This window comes from Vespula vulgaris, chromosome 1 (genome assembly GCF_905475345.1).
Source record: "Vespula vulgaris chromosome 1, iyVesVulg1.1, whole genome shotgun sequence".
NCBI classification, from domain to species: Eukaryota; Metazoa; Arthropoda; class Insecta; order Hymenoptera; family Vespidae; genus Vespula; species Vespula vulgaris.
In genome coordinates, this window is record NC_066586.1 from 8,068,400 (window position 1) to 8,089,896 (window position 21,497).

The 21,497-nt window shown below is 34.4% G+C and overlaps 1 protein-coding gene across 2 annotated transcripts in view; it reads right to left on the reverse strand.

Annotated features, from left to right (window-relative positions):
- LOC127071374 (neurogenic locus Notch protein) overlaps positions 1-21,497 on the reverse strand; it is a 188,356-nt gene that overhangs the window by 78,734 nt on the left and 88,125 nt on the right. The window contains exons 1-3 of one of the 2 annotated variants that reach the window (XM_051010716.1): positions 7,300-8,350; positions 6,186-6,533; positions 4,040-4,173 (exon numbers count right to left, since the gene is read on the reverse strand). In XM_051010716.1, coding sequence (XP_050866673.1) covers positions 4,040-4,173; positions 6,186-6,235 — 184 coding nt within the window. In that variant the 5' untranslated portion in view covers positions 6,236-6,533; positions 7,300-8,350. Of the gene's footprint in view, positions 1-4,039; positions 4,174-6,185; positions 6,534-7,299; positions 8,351-19,504; positions 19,701-21,497 lie in introns of those variants that run through there. The other variant, XM_051010649.1, reaches the window with a different exon arrangement.

The following is a 21,497-nucleotide window of genomic DNA, read 5'->3' on the forward strand; positions in this document are numbered from 1 at the left end:
TATTAAAGTAAATAAAATGTTAATTTTTCTTAGTACACGCTCTAATCTAATTTATAATTCTTTTTTTTATCGTTTCTTTATTATAATCTTAATTGTATGACAGATCTGAAAGTAAAGTATTCAACAAGACGTAAAAAAGAGTGCAATTTGAAAAATAAAAGAGATGGCATATACTAATGTTGTTTTTCTTTTTTTTTTTTTCTTTTTGCAACGAACAGAATATATATTCTCGAAGATGGAATTTCTTTGATACGTGATGTTTGACAGATCTGAAAGTAAAATATTCAACAAGACGTAAAGAAGACTTTAATTTGTAAAATAAAAGAGATGGTCTATATTGTTTTTTTTTTCTCTTTTTGTAACGAACAAAATATATATTCTCAAAAATGGAATCTCTTTGATCAGATGTTTCGTACTACAACGAATACATCCTTAACGATGCTATTTAAATTGTCGCGATCGAAATTTGTCGTCGAGTATTATACATGGCTTTTATAACGCACGATTTTCTCTGGCACGTGAAAGGAAAAGCTATAAACGTTTAAATATACGTATGGTATGTAGGTATAAACGTTCGGGATAAACGTTCGTCGGATGCTGCGAAGGAACTTCGACTCGTGAAAGTTGACTATAACCGTTCGCACCTTGTTATGTCATACCGTTAGAGTGGCTCGAACGAGTATAAAACCGATAATAAAGTCTATATAAAAATAAGCGAGGATAATCGACGATCTAATAACAACGATTCTTATATCAAACGGAATGTGACATACGATATATCTTAGGGACTTTCATCAGAATTATTCACTTCTCTCTGTCGAAATTAATAATAAAAAAAGAAAAAAAAAAATGAGAATAAACTTTCTAACTGCGTAACTAATAATTAATAATAAATCGAACGTCAGAGTAAGGATACGTCATTAGACGTTGTTAAGTTTCAAATAAAATTCTTCACGCAATAACCACGATTTCTTAAACGAATTTAAATATAATATACGAACAACTCGTTTCTCTGTCGAAATTAGAAAAGAAAGGAGAAAAAAGAATCGTATTGTTAATAAATCAAAAAAAAAAAAAAAGGAATATCATTTGAGGAAAAATTTTGTTTATAGATTCAAGAAAATTTGACGAAATACTATCAATGATTCTTATACGAAAAATTTCATACGATATCGTACAAACTTTCATAACAACAACAACATATACTTCCTTCAAAATTAAAAAGAAAACAAGAGAAAAGGAGCATAAACTTTCCAATCCATGCTATTAATAAAATAAAATTAAAAAAAGAAAAAAAAAGAAAAGGAAAGAAAAATAAAGAAAAAGAAAAAGAAAAAGAAAAAGAAAAGAAAAGAAGCATAATTAGATGCACATTTTTGTTGGATTCAAGGAAATTGTAACAGACTTAAGTACAGGACGTTGTTGGTAATAATTCATAGAGATAAAAAGAGATAAAAAGACCAAGAGATAGAGATAGAGAGAGAGAGGATAGGCAAGATCGAAGCGAGAGAAAAAGGACAAAAAGGATTATTCTCGAAGGAGCGTGCCTGAAAAGAGAGGCGTTTCTTCTTCCGCTATACTACCGCCGGTAATGATAGAATACAGGGGGCCTAGCTATGGTTCTCGTTAAAGGGGAAAAAAAAAGCCGGGAAGAATACCGAAATAAAATCCACTTCGCTTATAGTTATACGAGCGTTTCTTGAGTTATGGCTTTCGAGGTGAGCTTCTTAAACGAACGTTTTCCAACCTAAAGGAGAATAACGTGGCATTTTCGTGGTTAATGTAACCTCGTAAACGAAAGACGCCTCTTCCCTTTTCTTTCTAGGACGTCGAAGAACGGAAAAGAGAAAGAGAAGGAAGAGATATCCCCTTCAATTTTCTACGAAACTCGCCTACAGCTCTATTTCGTTTCCCGAGATGATCATAAGGATATCCCCGATTTCACCATTCGTTCTATACGATAATAATTAATCTAATTAATAGCTTCGACGTTTAACAAATTCGTAGAAATCGTTAAAAGGAATTCTGGTCAAAGTTGAATGCGAATTATCTATGATCCAATATTAATCTATTTTGCGATAAAACGTCCCCTTCCTCGATTTAACGTAACGAGATCACGTAACGATCATAATTTTTATTTATTTGCGATAACGAAGGAAGTCGAAAAGAAGAAAAGAAACAAGAAACAAGAGAAAGGAAAAAAGCAAAAGAGAAAAGAAGACAAAAATGGGGTAAAGGTGAATTCTCGGTACGAAAAAAGGCTCACGCACGCGTTCGAAGGGTTCTTGCGTAGGTAAGAAAAGGAATATAAGAAAATAAGAAGGAGGAGGAGGAGGAGGAGGTGGAGTAGAAGTGTGGTAGGGTCGCTATGGTCGTGGTCAGCCTGGGAAAGAGAGGACAACGCATTGTGATCCAAGGAGCGAGGAGGCCACGCTAGGCTGACCCTAGGCTTTACATTAACCATCCAGCGTGTACACACGCACGTAAATGGCCGCGGTGTCGGCGTGCCACCCCTGCTCTCTTGGCCCTTCGAGATGGCCCTCGGTGGGCCCTCGGTGGCCCCTCGGTGGCCCTCGCGAGCCCTACCTGTTGTACCGGGTAATCGCTGCCCTGCCTACGAGCCTCCTCCTTTGTCTCTCTCTCTCTCTCTCTCTCTCTCTCTTTCTTTCTTTCTTTTTCTTTTTCTTTCCCTTTTTTCTTTCTTTCTTTCTCTCTTTCTTTCTCTCTCTCTTTCTCTCTCTCTCTCTCTCTCTCTCGTTTCTTCAAAAGAACGAACTTGCGCAACAGGCCCTCCAACGAGGAACTTTCTTACCCGACGTAAACAGACTGGAACGCGGAACGTTCTTTTCCAAAAGATACAACATTCTTTTCTCGTGAAAATTATCAAGCGAGAAGGAAGATCGTTTCAGGCTGTTTTTGATATTTTTTCTTTTGAAAGAATATTCATATGTCATTGACCAAGAGAGAGTGAGAGTCTCACTGATTAACTGAGAGTTTAATATTTGAAAAAACAAAAAGAAATTGTAACCATTTGTGAAATTATAATTAAATGAAATTATAACGAATGGGTGTACATATGTATATACATTATGTGACTTTGGTCACATACATGTGGATGTTCAAAGATATATGGGACAATACTTGTTTTATTGAACAGATGAAATTTGTTAAACAAATTCAACGATTGCTTTATGAAATTTTATTCGTGGACCAATGATTGTAAGAATTTAAAATTCGAAGAAAAAAATAAAAAAAAAGTATAATAACGCGGAAAAATATATAGTGTATATGTATATATACTATACGATAGATCACATATTTAATTTTTAGTTTATACATACACCGAAAGATTCTTTCTATGAAAATTGTCAAACAAATTCGATGTTTTGGGCTACTTTTGAAATTCTTTCTTGTGAAAGAATATTTATGTATGTGCACAGGAGCTATAAAAGTTTACTTTTAAATAATAATAATAATAATGTCTGGAATCATGAATATGTAATATATATATATATATATATATATATATATATATATATATATACATATATAATTTAGATTTTTATAATCACTAGTTTATACATAAGTACATTGTTCTCGACTAATCTTTATAATGAAAAATACTAATAATTTTTGTTATTAAAATTACACGCTGTACGATCGATTTAATTTTTCCTTCAATAAATATTTTCATTAATTAATACATTCTATCTCATTTCTCATCGTTAATTAAAGGATGATTTGTTCAGTTTAACATTTCTTAAAATGCAAATACCGAATCGATCGTAGAGTAATTCGAGCAGGTTAAGGGAAACAGAGAGAAAAAAAAATAATAAAGGTAAGCTACTTGAAAGATTCTTTCGAGCAATGGACTATCGAGTCACGGACACGGTCGAGGTCAAAGGAGATGGTGAAATACGCGAAAAGATCCCGCGCTCAGATACGAAATCTTTCGTCTTTCATGAAATTGGGTAGATCGTCGTGGCGATCGTGCGTTAAGATAAGTTAGAAAAAAATATTCTCGACGGACTACACTCACCTTCGGGACACAAGCACTGGTATTCGAGTTCGTCGATCGACCGACACGAGCCTCCGTTTTGACACGGCGATGGATCGCAGGGAATGTATTCGTTTTCGCAGTTCTGTCCTGTGTAACCGCTCGAACACATGCATCTAAACACAAAAAAGGAAAAATAAAAGAAAGTGGAACGAATTATTAACCAGAGAAATATCTCTTTTCTTTCTCTGGGAAAAAAAAAACAGAGAGAGAGAGAGAGAGATAACGTATTTTTTAACTTATCACTAATTTCCCAATCTTTCGTTAATATTAATTACGTAAATGAATAAACAAAAACAAAACAAGAAACAAACAAATTGATTAAAGATAAAAATAAAATGTTTTCGAAACAATGACGACTTACAGTCACAGAGAATTTTTAATTGTTCAATTTGTCGAGTCCCTTTCATTACCACGTATTAATTACAAAAATAAATGGAGAGATAAATAAGATAATTTGCGGAAAATGAAAATGTATAGATTTGTCAAGATGAATTTGAAAACAACGTGACGTCGAATTTAATATTCAATATTAAAGAACATTACAATTTTTCGAATCCATTTCGTTACGATATATTAATTACAAAAGTGTTGAATTCAATTGTAGTTTTTTTTTCTTTCTTTCTTCTGTCTCGGTTGAAACGTCGTTACCGTTATACGATCGTCATAAATCTCGAATGGTCCGCAATTGGTAGGAAAGAGACTCGTCAGAAAATTACGTAGTTCCGGAACACATGTGCCGCATATGTCCGGATCTTTCGGCGTATCCTTTTATTTCTCTAATTATTAACGCCACCCACGGTCACATGATTTCATCGAAATGAAACATAAAAAGTCATATACATACATACATACATACATACATACATACATACATACATACATACATACATACATACACACATACATACATAAATAAATACATACATAAGTACATCGTAAATAGATACATATAATACATAAATACGAAGTTAAATACGATAATGTCCGCTAGCAGGAATCTATTCGATCGTAAAAAATTTATGAGATTAAAAATATCTATAATTTATCATTTTATCGTTATTGATTAAGAAAGAAAGAGACGAATGAATAATTTTTTTCTCCTTCTCTCTCTCTCTCTCTCTCTCTCTCTCTCTCTCTCTCTCTCTCTCTTATCCAATAAAAGGCGAAAATGAGTTTTCGCGCGAATCGCGCGAAGAAAACGCAACGAACCGAGACGTAAGGTAAGTTTTGATAAAGAATGTATAAATATTTCCAAACGATCTTTCCATCTCTCTTTCTCTCGTGATAGTAGTAGTGGTTCTCCCTCTCGTAATAACTTGACACTTGGAATACGAGTCGACGACCGTGGCGATCAATATTTATAATACCGGTTAAAGGAACGATCCACGCGTGAAAGCACGTCGCGAAGCAAGCGCAAAAAGCAAATTACGCAGCGTCCTTCTTAATGCGATCTATCTGTATCCATGTTATATGCGTATTAATAAATCCAGCTGGATGGTCCTACAAGAAGGATGAAAAAGTCGACGGGTAACTAGATACTCGACGATTACTTTTACCATATCGATTCTATTCGACATATATATATATATATATATATATATATATATATATATCTTTTTTTCTCTATACTCGTTATCCTGATTGATCCTTCTGACGATGGACGATGATCGATAATCTCGAATTAGTCTAGAGATTATTTCTAAGCTTTCCGTAGAGATATGTTTTTAAACGTAACATTTGTTATTATACTTCTACGTATAAATCAAATTTATTATTTCTCGACTACTAATAATACATACATATATGTGTGTGTGTGTGTGTGTGTAATATTGAATTATAACCCTTAAGAATGTAATTCGCAAAATGCGTGAAAAAGGTCTAAGTTTTCATTAAATGTGATAAAAGTTGTGTTATGGTAATATGCGATTTCTATTTATGAAAAATCAAATCATGCATTACATGGTTAAATAAATGAATATAAGACAACGTATAAGTTAAACACGTTAAAATATTATATACGAAACAAGATGAGAATGAAATCGATCGTGTTATTAACGAGATAAAACGCATATATAAGATGTAAGAAAGAACAAAACAAGAATAAAACAATCGATATAAAACGCACCTCACGCGTAGCACCAGTAGAAGCACCAAAAAGATGTACGTGATATCCATTTTCACTGGTAATCGGTGTCCTCGAGACGCAGGAAGACGTACTCCTCATATTTCGACGACACCTTCGCTAATGTTTACGCCATTCTCCATTGATGACAATTCACAATCTCCTTCTCTTATCCTTAATCTATCCTTCCAATAATATAAACACCAATGATCACAGCCAAACGACAATAATACACGGAGCACTGACCGAACACGATAATAATAATAATAATTGATTATCGATCATTCACCTTTGTTCACACGTTAAACACCTTGATAGTAACACGTTAAGGATAGAAGAAAATTAAAAGAACTAAAAATACAAAAAAAATAATAAAAAAAAAACAACAATAATAATAATAATAATAATAATAATAATCGACAAATAATTTACAAAAAGAGAGAAAGAGAGAGAGAGAGTTGCGATTCGAAGATAAAATGTCAGCAGTCTCTCGAATCGTCGTCACCGACGTAACGTCGAGGCTCGACGTATCGTTACACCCCCTCTACGCCCCATTCTCACGAATTTATCGTCAACTTTGCAGAGAGAAAGAGAGACAAAGAGAGGTAGAGAGGGAGACAGAAAGATAGGAAAAAAATAGCAGAGTAAGAAAAGTCCTTTTTTTGCTTGGTTACACTAGATTTTCCGTCGCGAGCATGCGCACACGCGAACCAGCCGCGTCGCTCGCCGACGGTCACGCGAAGCGGTCACTTGAGAATCTTTGGCGACTTGAAGATTAAAACAGTGATCGAGCCATTTGTTTCGGGTATAGAGTTAACGATTATCTTCTCTCTTGACTTCTCTTACTATTTACAATCCCATTTAACACGAAGGTACGCTCGTTCTTGACGGCTGTATCAAACACCTGTGTCAAAATCGGACCGATCAGTGTTCTTTTTTAAATTCGAAAAGGTAGCGCACACGCGCACGTAACACTGTCTCGATTCTTTCCCTTTTTTCACGTAATTCAACGTAAACGCGATGAGACGAGCACGATCGTTGTTTTGGTAATCGTAAGAAGAAAGAAAGAAAAAAAAAAGAAAAAATAAATAAACAGAAATAGAAGACAACAACGTACACTTATCTTCCCGGTACTCGATAATAAAAGTTATCTCGAGGACACTCCATCTCAGTCATTTAAGTCGAAAGATTTCGATGAAATAATCTTATTCGATACGAAGAAATCGAATATGCACAATGGCAAAACGCTTGGGAAGGTTATTGCCACGAGAAGGACTCGATTGAAAAAGAACAAAAATATATATATTTTTTTTCGAGTTAATATTACGCGACGACGTATCACCGAACGAGTCTTCCCTTTAAACCACCCACGAGCAAACACAAATTTTACGTCGAACACTTATTTTCGCGCCTAATCTCAGGAGTTACGTCTCCGAGTATCCACTGTGTAAGGTGGTTCAAACTCAATGAGTTCGACAGAGAAACACACGAACGTACGTCCTTCTCGAGCGACTAGCGATGAACTAAGCTTATCTTCCGGATAGAGCCGCTCAGAGGGCGCCACAATCGTGGCCTACCCTCCCCCTTCAAAGTACGGGCCCAGCTCTCCCCAGTCGACTCGTTCTACGGTCTCTACACGACTATATTTCTCTCTCTTTCTCTCTCTCTCTCTATTTTATCGTTCCTTCTTCGTCATTCGGTTCTCCTACCCCACTGCTGGGACCCTATAGCCAATTCTCTCTCTTTCTCTCTCTCTCTCTCTCTCTCTCTCTCTCTTTCGCGTGAACGTTCACCGAACTACCTTCGGCTCTTTCCGTCACCCTTCGTTCGACTTCGTCGCGAGTATATTCTATCTTCCTCTCTCTCTCTCTTTCTCTCTTCCATCAAGTAAGTCCCCCGTTCGCAGAAGCAATATGGTCCTCATTGCTCCCGGGTCTCCGCTACGAGTCGTTACTTTTTCGTGGATGCCGCGTGTCCCCTTGTTTCGGTACGTTTATACCGATAATATTATGTATTATTCTAGAGATCATTTTTAAAAATCAAGATGTCGTCGTTGAGTCTAACCTCGATTTTACCGATGCCTGTATTGTGGCATTTAAATCGAGAATTCGAATGACTTTTTCGAATTATTCACAAAGCGAGTATCACGAAGTAATTTCTTCGTTGTCTTTATTTTATTTGGTTATTTATTTTCGTTATTTATTTTCGTTAGGGTTTAGAAAGTTTGACTTCGTTTTTATGGGATTTATCACTGCGTAACATTCCCAGGCTTTATTTGCATATTGAATACTCGGTAGAATTAACAGTATAGTTACGCGAAAGAGGGTGAGAAGTAAAAGAGAGAGAGAGAGAGAGAGAAAAAGAGTGTAAATAAATTAATTATATACTACGATAAACTAGACGTGAGATAATTAAAATGCTGGAATAAAGAGTGGCGTAAAAGTTGATGCGAAATACAGAGCATGAGATTAACGTTGAGCATAATATTAATTTTAACCATGAGATTAATTTTGAACATGAGAATTCATTATCAATGGACCTTTTATTCGTCGAATTAAAATATTATACGAACATGTAAAAATTTGAATAAATATGTTAGAAGTGTACGTCGCGTATGAAATACTCGACGATAATAAATGTCTACCGATTAAAGGATCTAGTTTTTGTAGCACCAATCGATCAGTCGATTGAAAATTTTCATCTTCTCTTATTTGCCCGTATTCTGTAATGCTAAGTCACAGGAAGCGTTCTTTTCGATGTTAATATATTTCGCGTTGTGCTTCGAAGCGTTAAGGGGGATGGTCCGGATTTCTCTTCTCAACGGGGTGCAATTGCCTGTAGGTACGAACCCTAAGGGCTTTGGTTTCGAGGGTGTCTCTCGGCCCTATGTAACTCTTCTCTCTTCCCCTCCCCCTCCCCCCATTTCTTATAATCCATTACTTCGAGTGACTGACTATCAATGATTTCCGATCGGTTCAATTCGTCAAAATTGTCTACATATGTATAAGTATATGTATATATGTATATGTATGTATGTATGTATGTATGTATGTATATGTATGTACTCCATGTCTAATTTTCTTCATCATATCGATCATGAGGGTATGTGATTTTCAAAATAAGAATTTAAGGGTGAACGAGAGGATAGAAACACGTGTCAAAGGGTGTAACATCTCGAAGGCATTTTAACCCTTACGTGTTAAGATCGTATCTAAAATAAGTAAAATTTAGAAAGCGAAGTTTCTACAAAATTAGAGTTGACTTTTTTAGGAATCTTGAAACGTGTGTGTACGTATACTAGATCGTTGAGAAAAAAAATAAGGGGAAAAAAAAAGAAAAGAAAAAGAAAAACAAGAAACATCATCCGTCAAAGGACGATTTAGGAACCAGTCCCCTCGAGAGATCTGGTTTTCGACTTCCAGACGTGCAACGTTTTTAAAATCATTGGTATCTTCCTTTGATCTCCGCTCGTCGCTTATTTGAAATGCCTAACAATAAGAAGGAACTAGCGAATGAATAAATATTTCAATCGCGGAAGGACTCGACGTACATAAATACCATACCATATACATATACATATATACGTACATTTATATTAATGATTTTTGAAAGTATAATAGATAGAGAAGATGCCGAGCATCTCTTCGTGACTAGTTGGAATTTTTTTTATCTCGATAGACGAGAACTCGCGAGGGTCTCCGTGGCCAGCATAATTTCGTCATTCGATTCGACGTCCTGTTATTTTGTTTCCTTCGGTCGTATCGTCGAAAAAACACTAGAGAAAGAGAGAAAGAGAGAAAGAGAGAGATTGACCGAGAGAAGTGGTCGGAACGGAATAAAGAAAGTTTCGAAATGGAGGTGCTGGACGGGTAGACCGATTCGCGGTCATTTTTCAAGAGAAGATGGCGGAATGGTAGGGAGGAGTTAAGAGGAAGGAAGTATCGCGACAAAAAAGTCGCTTTTTCGGACGGCTCGGACCTTAATGCGTCTTCTGGGTTGTCGGTGAAAAAGAGTAGGATACTTGGGAGGAGACGAAGGACGCCGAGAAAAGAGAAAACAGAAAAATAAGGAGTATAAGAGAGATAGATAGATAGAGAGAGAGAGAGAGAGAAAGAGATTAATCGAAAAATCAGTACAGGGTAAAGAATGTATCCAAGATAGGAGCCGTTTTGTCATTAGCGGTTCCGAAAATTGCCGTTATGGAGTCAATTCGTTTGGTAGGATTTAATTGACGTTAAATTGGAGCACGGAAGGACGAAGATTGGATCGATGATCGCGATCGCGAAATGCCCGTCCGCTTCATCTTTGCTTCTCTCGAGAGCGTTTCTGTCCTTTTCTTCATCCTTACTTCTCGATCGTCTCTTTACGAGCCCATCAAATTACGCGATGAAAACGTTCTTGTAAAGGAATATTAAACGGCCCTTCGCTTAATAACCTTCCTCTCCCTACTTTGTTTCTTCGTCTCGCTCGATCTTACCTCGAACGCACGATCTCGATCCTTCTCATTAAGTACGTCCTTAGGAAGTGAGCAAGCGACGCTCGATCCACGGCGTTGTTACATCCACGCGTAGACTTTTCGTTCCTTTTTTGTGTCTTTCTTTTTTTTCTTTTTTCTTGTTTTGTCTTTCTTTTTTTTCTTTTCCTTTTGCCAACGATTCGGACGGTAAGAAGTAATTTTGGTGAAAAAAGCCATGCCGGAGTATCTACGTCGGGCTCACATGAATCGGAATTTTAATGGGATTCGAAAGGGTATTACGTTTCACTCGGTGTTCTTCTTAATATGTATATGAAGGATAATATTCAACGCGAGGACGATGGATGGCGTTATGTAAAACAAGGTTCAATTATCTAACCCCGATGGAAATCGCAGGAAAAATGGATTCCCTAGGTCATGAAAAAAAAAAAGAAAAAAAATAACGGAAACTGCTTATATGTACGTACGTGTATACAGTTTTTTTTTTTTATACTCGTGACAGGATACAGCGAATCATTCGCGATCTATCTCTCTCTTTTTCTCTCTTTTTTTCTCTTTAGAATCTGTTCTTTCTTTTTTTATTTTTTTATTTTCATAATCGTCATCATTATCTAATGACACGCGAATAGATATGTTAGTTATACGTTTCAATTTCTACGAAATCTCCCAATGACATATTAAACGCAATTTGATTAATTATACAAGAATTTGTTATTATATCTCGTTTGTACGAAAGTGCTACTTATGTTTCCTCCATCGATAAATTTGAATCTCATTTATTATAAAATTTACGATATAAGCTGAATCGTAAGATACAAAAATCATTGATAAACTCAAAGGAAATTGAATATCGAAAAAGAGATTATTTACGACGCGCTGTAATCTTTTAAAACGCGTGAAAGAGTCTGATCACGTTTACATAAATCGTCGTAACACAAAAAATATACATTTTCTTCTGTTCACGATATATTATCTCACTTTTCAACGACTTGTATGATATAAATAAACAAATCTTTTTGTTAAATATTCGTTTCCGTCGTAACTGTTCGATTCAAAAATATATGATACAACAATCCGAATATTTAGAGTTATCGCCTATATAAAATGTTAGAAAATTTTATTTTACGTAATTAGAAACAATGGATCACGCGTCAAAATGATAGCAATCGCATAAATATTATAAATCGTGTAACAGAACGAGTCGTTCTTTTTAGGTATGCGCGAGAATCCTCAATTATGTCTGATTAATCGCGCCCTCGTCGAGGCCACGATTAATTCCGCGTTGAGCATTGTGTGTCCGCTGTTCGTCTATGACGTAAACGGATGCATCGTGCGTAAAGTAAGGAGCATATCGCCGGATTAACGCGACTAATGGAGAACGCACCACCGACCGGCCGCTTTCCCACCGACGTAATTGCCTGAATTGGTTCGACTCGATAATCGTTACGTCAGTTCGTGTCGAGTCTTCCACGCGCATGTGCAAGGCGATTATTTTCTCCCTTGAAATTCTGTCAAAATTTTCAACCTTTCCATTTTATTCCTCTACGTTTCGAAATTAAAGGAAATTATTTTCTAAACGAAATATAAATTTGCTTGTTTACGAGAGATATAAAATGATAGAACGCGAGTGTTCTACTGGTCGATAAAAATTTTTTAATATGACGGATATAAATTTATTTATTATTCATATTTTATGTTATATTATATCATTTGATTTACGGGAAGATTTATAGAGTCTGAAATAATCATACGTTTAGTTCAGAATTTTATATTCGGAAAAAATAAATGTACGTTTCGTAAAATTTGTAATAACTGTTAGGATCTAACGAATAATAGAATCGTCGAAAATATTGAAGAAATTTGAATTAGACTATTACGTTATTACGGTATCGTTATTTTATAATCTTGAATTTCATCATCGAAATAATAATTCACATTAGTATGTTTATAAAAAATCTAATCGCACAATATCATCGACATAAATATAAATGTATCGATTATGTTTTGATTTCGATTATATTTTGCATTTTTTTATGTTGGTTGTTTCTGAAGACAAAATAGAAAGATTAGAGATCGATCATTCGTCTGCAGTATTTATTGAATTAGTTTGTGCACGCGTGTGCAATCGGTCTGATAATCACAAGCAATATCGTTGAGACAGGAATTATTACGTCACCCAAAGCGCTAATTCCGTTCTTGCGGTGATACTTCATCGTTCTGCGAGGTCGAGCTCGATTATCCAGCATCGATAATCGCCGCCAATAATCGACGGCACTTGCACGCCCTCCTAGAAAGCTATTTGAACTCGGTCATGTTGATTTATGGATGAGGTAAGGAAAGGTGTCGTTACGAAGAGATATCTATCCTTCGATTGGTGTATAAATAAAATAAAAAAAAAGATGAATTACAAATTTTTCTGTAATGTACAAAATTTTTCTAAATCGCCGACATAATTTGTTAAATTTTCTAACGATTTCCTCGAACTAATTTAAAAGATACAAAGACAAAATATCGTACCTAATTATGTGTTCTTGTTGATTTAAAGAAAAAGAAAAAAATATATATATAATAAAAAATAACAAAGAAAAAAAATTTAACACCGAGTTCGTTCAAAATTTCGAATTAACAATGGACCCTTCAAATGTAACTTACTCAGTCAAGGCTTCATTTCGAGAAGAAGACCGATATATCAAAGAACAATGAGAAGATACCTTTGAGCTCTAACAAAATATCAAGTTCTCGTTGAGAAAGTTGGCTCGTGACGTAACAAATAGTTAACTCGAATGCCGTAGTTGAATCGTCAAACTTTGAAGGAAAGGAAACTACATAAACGACGTGGTCTTTGAAAGGTTCGCTATTCGGAGAACAGGAATAAAATGGTTGGAGTTATCTACGAAAAAAAAAAAAAGAAAAAAGAAGGAGAAAAAAAGAAAGAAATAGAAAAAGAAAAAAGAAGAGAAAAGAAAAGAAGAAAAAAGAAAAGAAAAGAAAAGAAAAAAGATTTGTAAGGGTATTCGAGCACGCGTGCCAAGAAGAAAGAGAAGGAGGAGAAGAGTAGTATTCTTCTTCTACGTTGGCAGAGCACAAAGAAGAAGAAGAAGAAGAAGAAGAAGAAGAAGAAGAAGATGAAGAAGAAGATGAAGAAGAAGAAGAAGAAGACGAGGTAACGTCGTCTAATGGTGCTCAAGCTTAACGACGTCGTCGTCGGCTACGTTATTCGGAGGAAATTCGAAAATGGCGCGTTCGGTATGCCGAGCACGTAGTTATCGGTTGCTCTCTACCGAGGAAACAGGTTCCTCGGATTGCTCGAGATCCTTATTTTTTCTTTCCATCAGCAAAAGCAGCAACGCCAACAGTGAAGAGTCCTTTCCTTCCTTCCTTCCTTCCAACGAAGGAACGAAGGTTTCATGGACGCTCGTCGACCTACCTGACCTCTTGCTGAGAGCTCTAGGTCTCCTTTATTGCGCCTCGAAACACTACAAGAAGCCTAAACTCGAGCAAATTCGACCTTCCTACACAGGATTTCTTTAACAACTGAAACGGATTCTTCTACTAAGTATTTAATAATCTATCTTTTTTTCTTCCCTTTTTAAATTATTCGTACTGTAAACATATATCCATCTGATTTCATTTTTATCTTTTTTTATTTTCGAAAATTAACGTAAACACGTTTAAGTATCTATCCGTCTTATATGATATTTTTCTTTATTATCAAATATTATCGTATTATTAGTTTATAGAAGATTAATTATATGTTACGTATATAATTTTGTTTTTATTAGGTCAAGTAAATTGGATTATAAAAGATTCATCGTTTTATGTTCAATATATTTTAGAAACAATAATATATGTATACACGTATATATATATATATATATATATATATATATATATATACGTATGTATGTATGTGTGTATGTATGTATATGTAATAAAAAAAATAGAAATAATCCAAGGTGGTCGAGATAATTATCAAAGCCACACCCGACTGTCTATTATTGACATATAAAAAAATACGTTTCTTTATGTTAATAAGGTGAAAAATGATTCTTTGATGTGAACGATGAGACAATCATTCTGAGTTTTATAACTATACTTAAACATGTATGAATATATGTATATATGTATGAACTTATAAATGTTTTGCTCGAATGATTTCATTGGAATAATTACATCGAGTTTATTTTCGAACTGATGAAGGTGATAACATAAACCTATAAGAAAAAATCTTCATGGTGAACTTCATGATCGTTGTAAAATATTTTTTATCAACGATGAACATTTTTACAAAGTTTGAACGTCAATTATAAAATTTTGTGAATTTTAACAACGATCACATACTACAAAATTATAATCTCTTATCAACATTTATCAACATTTATCGTGAGTCCATCGAAGAAGGTTAAGAAGGTACGCCATTTACTTTTCCTTTTGACTCGCCTCCGCTCAATTAAATTCCACTTCGGGCAGATTATTTCATAAATCACATCCTTCCCCTAACACGTGCGCTCGCGCGCACACTCTTTCTCTTTCTCTTTCTCTCCCTCTTTTTTCTTTTTCTCTATCTCTTTCATGTTCACTCACCCACCATGCCAGTTTATAGCCCTGAATCCATATCGATATATACCTACCCCTTCAAGCGGACAAGATGAATGAAGAAATGAAACGCGAAAAGTTAATATCCCACGACGAAGTGTAAACGAGTATTTATGCGTGCAACATTCGACCCGAGATCCGGTTAACAACTTTACATTGCTTTTAATATTTTCTTGAATTCCAACAAATGTTCGTTCGGTAAGGTCGACTTGTCGACCTGTGTTGTAATTTAGATTAAAAGAAAGATAAGCGCGAGTTAAATTGCGTTAAAGAACGATTATTTTCGATAAATAATATTTAATAATGATGAAACTGCAGGTAAATCTATAGATCTTAACGAATCATAAAAATCTAATATATACATACACATTGTGTATATAAATTTATTATATATATATACATATAGATTTACGTATATATATATATATGTATATATACATAGATTTATAAGTATATATGTGCATATATGCATGTATATATACAGATATATTATCTATTATCACAGATAATATATCTGGGATACCATTTATACAGATATACAGAATACAAATATACAAATATATATATATATATATATATATATATATATATATATATTGTAGTATAAAACATAAATAAAAAGAAAAATGATAAAATAATTAATACGATCCACTGTAATGACTTTTAATGATTCTATAAAACACTTCTAAAGCAAGAACAGATTATAATTAACAATTGAAAGGAAACGATCGATCGTAATGAATTTTCAATCATCCCATTAAACGTACGACACATCTATGATTAACAAATTAAAATAATATAAAAAAAGAATTTTCTACGAAGTCTCTTATAATAAGATCAATCTTTCACAGAATATGATTCAATGTTTCCGAATATAGATCACGTTCGATAGATCGAAATATTTGTAAAACGTTAAACGAATCTTTATCTCGTGTCAGGACACGAGCTCGCGTAAATTTTCTCGCTATAAGGCATTTGTCCTCGGCAAGATACATGATTCGCCCTCGTCCCTCGATCGACCATAACTATTTAATAATATAGTAGCTCCTACCTGTACCACCTGGCGGTCAGACTCGGCGGTCAGCCGTGGCACATCAAAGTCTTTATTAGCCTCGATCGAGCGTTATTGCTCCTCCGTGCACGCTCGCAAGAATCTACAGCTATTCGAGGACGCGATCGGTATCGCGATGAGGGAACTCTTGGTGCTTTTAACTCGCCTAATCGCGTCACGCCTACATTCTTTGTGCTTCTCGATTTTTCTTCATTTCGTTCAATATACATACATATCGATACGAAATGATCTCTTAAGAATCTTTTCAATTTTTTTTTTTTTCAATTTTTTTCTCTATTATAAACTTCATTTCGTTCAATATACATACATGTCGATACGAAATGATCTCTTAAGAATCTTTTCAATTTTTTTTTCAATGTTTTTCTCTATTATAAACTTGCTTATACGATCTTTGTTTTCTTTTTTTCACTTTTTGTTAAAATAAGTATTGTACTGTCTAAAAAGTTCCTATCGATTGAATTGTCCATCTTCGATCAGATACAAGATCGAAATAAATGGCTGAATTAAAAAAAAAAAAAAAAATTCTCAAGACTCGATTGTAAATATCTTGTTTCATACCTTGTAGAAATATTTGTATATATATGTTTTTAGATTGTAGATAGACGAAGAAATGGCAGAAAATTTTCAAAGAAATCAATAAAACGAACAGAGAGGAAAATGAAGAGCGAAAGAGAGAGAAAGAAAGATATTCAGTTAAAATTAGTTTTCTTTTTCTCGCAATGCAATTAATACATATGTATGTATGTATCTATGTATGTATATAATAAAAAGTTCTCTACGATCCTATTAACAAAATAAATAAATTTGCACGCTTCGTGATTTAGTTATACATCGTTTACGTCTGTGTTAAAGGTAGATTCGAATAAAAACATTGTCACTAAAAAATAAAAGAGAAGCATAGATCGAAAGACACAGAGTTACTGGCCGAACGGCATCGAAGCTGATATAATTCAATATAATGTAGAGCCCAAGGGACATTATCTGGCCTCGTGCAGTCAACTCGACTCGGTCCACGATTAATCTCGACTCGATCTCAACAAAGCGCGGATTTATGTTCTCCTCGCCACCCGGCATCGAGAGTCCCCGGGTGAAACCAGTTTTTGCCGAGCTCGTTTCTTTTCCGCGATGCACCTTCTTCCTTCCTTTTCTTTCCTCGCCCTCTTTTCCTTTTATTTTTTTTCTCTTTATTTCTTTTATTTTTTTGTAAGACTTTTCGAGCTTGCCATACATTTTTCCTGTTTAATTTTGACTCCTAAAACGATCAAACCTTCTCGAAATTTTGAACAAGTAAAAATTGATCTTTATTAAAATCTTTATAAAAAAAAAAGAAAAGAAAGGAAAAAGAAAAGAAAATAAATCGATAAATAAATTACACCGTGAATATTTCCAATTTTAACTTGTCTCTTAAAAAGATATAAATAAAACGTATATGTATATATTATAAACGAATGTATTGATCAAAAAATGTTTTGATCGTTTCTCTACACTTGCACCTGCTCATCCGATCAACTTCTACACCGATATTCTGCGGATAAACGGATATACGATTTGATCCTACAATCGTTTACAAACGATTTAAAAAATCTGATCAATTAACGCGATAAATTGGAGAATATAACTTGTCATTAACAATATAAGTGACAGTAACGTCTAGCCTGTTTGAAATGATCTCGACGTATAATAAATATGGAGAACGTATTTGCATTTAAATAAAGAATTTGGTATTTTAATTGAAAAATTGTCCCAGGCCTGTAGTTAAATTTATTACGTCGATGTATTTCGAAAGCTCCAAGATAGAGAACGTAAGTACTTACATACACACATACATACATACATACATACATACATACATACATACATACATATACGTACATATCGGCGGATCGTTCCGCTCTTTTTCGGATTACGAGATAGGAGATGAGAATTCGAGGGCGGAGACTAAAAGACGCTTTCGTCCGAAAGACGACGCAACGTTGAATTACGAGTAAATCCGTAATGAGCCGTGGGATCGAGTCGATGAGTCCTCGTTGTTCCACGTCGTTGTTCCGCGTCGTTATGCGTTCCGCGTTCCGCGTTCCGCACTCCACCGTCCGTGTACAATCGGTAATTGCGCGGCAAAATACGAACGACACTTGCTGCAAGTCCTTCTCTCTCTTCCACCCCTCCCAACGCCTGTTTCCCTTATCCCTACCACTATCATCACCAATCTCTATCGTATCTCGCTCCACTTCACTCGTATTCTTTTCTTTTCTTTTCTTTTTTACCTTGCTTTTATCTTTTTTCTTCTTCTTCTTCTTCTTCTTCTTTTTTCTCGTGTCCTTCTCCTCTTATTTTCCCTTCTTTCTTTTTATCACGTTAACAACGAGATCTTAACTGCGTAAATTCTATATCTACTAGCATAATCGATTAACCACATGCCGAGATCGTGACCGTGCACATCCGCTCCAGCTTTTTATGCTATGTCGATCCGACAATAGGGACCTTTATCGTTCTTTGTATTATCAAAGCTCGGTTCGTTGCTCGTTGTACGGCACCGTTACGCAAAGAGGAGGAGGAAGAAGAGGAAGAAGTCGTTTTTTCGATTATGTGAGAAAATGTCAATAGATTTTCTATGTTTTTCTTTTTTCTATGTTCTTTTCTTTTTTTTCCTTTTTAACCCTCTTATCGACAATTTTTGATTATATTAAATATAATACTATATCGTATAATATTATCGGCATTCGAAGATACGTGATTTTACGATCGTACGTTATTACGATAATTTATCAATAAATGAAGCACCTATCCTTGCTATATAGAATAAAATATTTCTTCATAAATTATTTAACAACTCTGAAGACCTCTCTCACGTTACCAATCATTACTTCACCCGTATTGAATAGAATGATCGGGTGAATGGTAATTCTCCCCTGTGGATGCTCGTTAAATATTAAATGGCGAATAAGCGCTTTGATTAAACGGATTCGATTACGTTAAATTAATAAATACGTAAACGTGTATATAATATATATATATATATATATATATATTATTAATAAAATTCTGTTTTGATTGGAGGATTGTAATATCGAATAACGGTACCAGTAATCTTTGTTAATCGTTTCAACAACCTAACGCTTAAAGTAAGATTAATTAATAAATACCATTAAAACAAATGGAGTTCATTATACTAGGACTTACTTGTAAGATCCATGAATATTCTTGCAGGTGCCATGCTTGCACGGATTCCTCTCGCATTCATCGATGTCATCGGCACAATTGCGTCCGGCGAAGCCCGATGCACACGTGCACTTGTAACTGTCCTCCAATGAACGACACTCGGCACCGTTTCGACAGGGTGACGAAGCACAATAATCCTCCCGTTCACAATGCTCTCCTGTGAAAAAAAAAATTTAATAAATATTTAATAATCATTATAATAAAACGAAATTTGAACTAATAATAAAATCAAATAATAGAATCTTGGAATTTATTATAACAAAGTGGCACTTATTTGTAAAACCAATTTATTTCTGCATGCAAAATTATACAAGCTAGGATTTGTATTTATAAAAAAATATTATATTTATTATAAGAAATTTCATAATTATTAAATTTATAATGTCAATTCGATAGAAATTAAAAATCATTTTTGATCAAAAAAAAAATCTCAATCCTTTTACATAGCAAATCAATAAAATTCTAATTAAATGTGTAGAAAATTAATGTTTCTATTTCTAACGAATGAGTACATAAAACGTCGTATTAAGGAATATAGGATAAAATTATAAGGTTATCGAATCGCGATGAGCGAATAAATTAACTTTACTCTGCTGGCAAAGGCTTATGTACTCCCTTCGCTAAGTAAAGATATCTCTGCGAATGCCAGTTATCGTCGTTAGGGTGAATATCTATGGCAGGCAAGGTACCGTCTCATCCCTTTTTCTAGTTTCCCGATTAGTGGAACTAATTACTAGACTCGCTACTTGTTCTCTTTCTTTCTCTCTTTTTTCTCTTTAAGATTCTCCTCCTTCTCGATCTTAACGGTCTTGTACTTACTCGTATGTTTAATAGTGGTTCTCCTTTCTTTTTTTTTTCCTTCGCAAAATATTTCATATAATTTAAAGAAATATACACTTCAAACCTATTATTTATATCGAAATTAATTGTTAAACTCCATTTTGTATTATTTCTGAATCATCAAAAATTTACAATTTTTATCCTTCCTTACAATTTTATATCATACTATATTTCATCATACCTTTTGTAAAGAATTCATCGACTTTAAAATTAACTTTAAATCGGAGTTTAAGAAATTAAAAAAAAAAAAAAATACATAAATAAATAAATAAAAAGGGAAAAGAAAGAAATAATTCTCACTTTACTGTGATTTCAAGATTTTTCTCTTAAGTTAGAGATATCATATCTTATCTCGGTACTCGAGAAAAATTCGATCGATCGCGATATCGTAGGGTGTTAGAAAGGGAGAACCACTGATTCAAAAGGGTACCGCCATAGTTAAACGTTGCCTTGGACTTGGCCAATTATCCAGCGAACGTAGACTTCTCTTTCTGTCTTTCTTTCCATCCTTCTTCGATATACATATATATATATATATATATATATATATATATATATCTCCTTTTATTGAATTCTCCCTTCCTCGGATTTATTTTTCGAGCGAACGTGCACATCCCTATAAAGATAAGAAACTATCCACGGTATTGCCTCCCATTTCCGCGATTCGTACGGATTGACGAGCGTCGTTGGCGAGTGCCTTCTACGAGCAGTCATCATCGTTAAAGTTTTCACTTTATTTCCCGCAATATATTATAAAGCCGCCGACATTCTTAGACGATCGTAATGCAATCGCCGTCTTCCGTACTCGTTGCTCGCTCTTACCTTCCTGCCCACTCTATTTATGACGAATAATGATAATAATAATATGGTAGAACGTCGACGTTTTCATTGCAACCTCCACTTCTATAATCGCAAATATATCACTGAGCATTGCTACTCGAAATACGACTATCCCTATGCTACTGATTAACGTATAAATCTAACAAAAAATTTCGTATACATATATATATATATACATGTATGCATGTACGTACTTATATCATTTTTTTTATATATAGCGTGAGACGATCATCATCGTTTATCATTTCGATGAGTTTTTCTTTTTTTTTTTAAT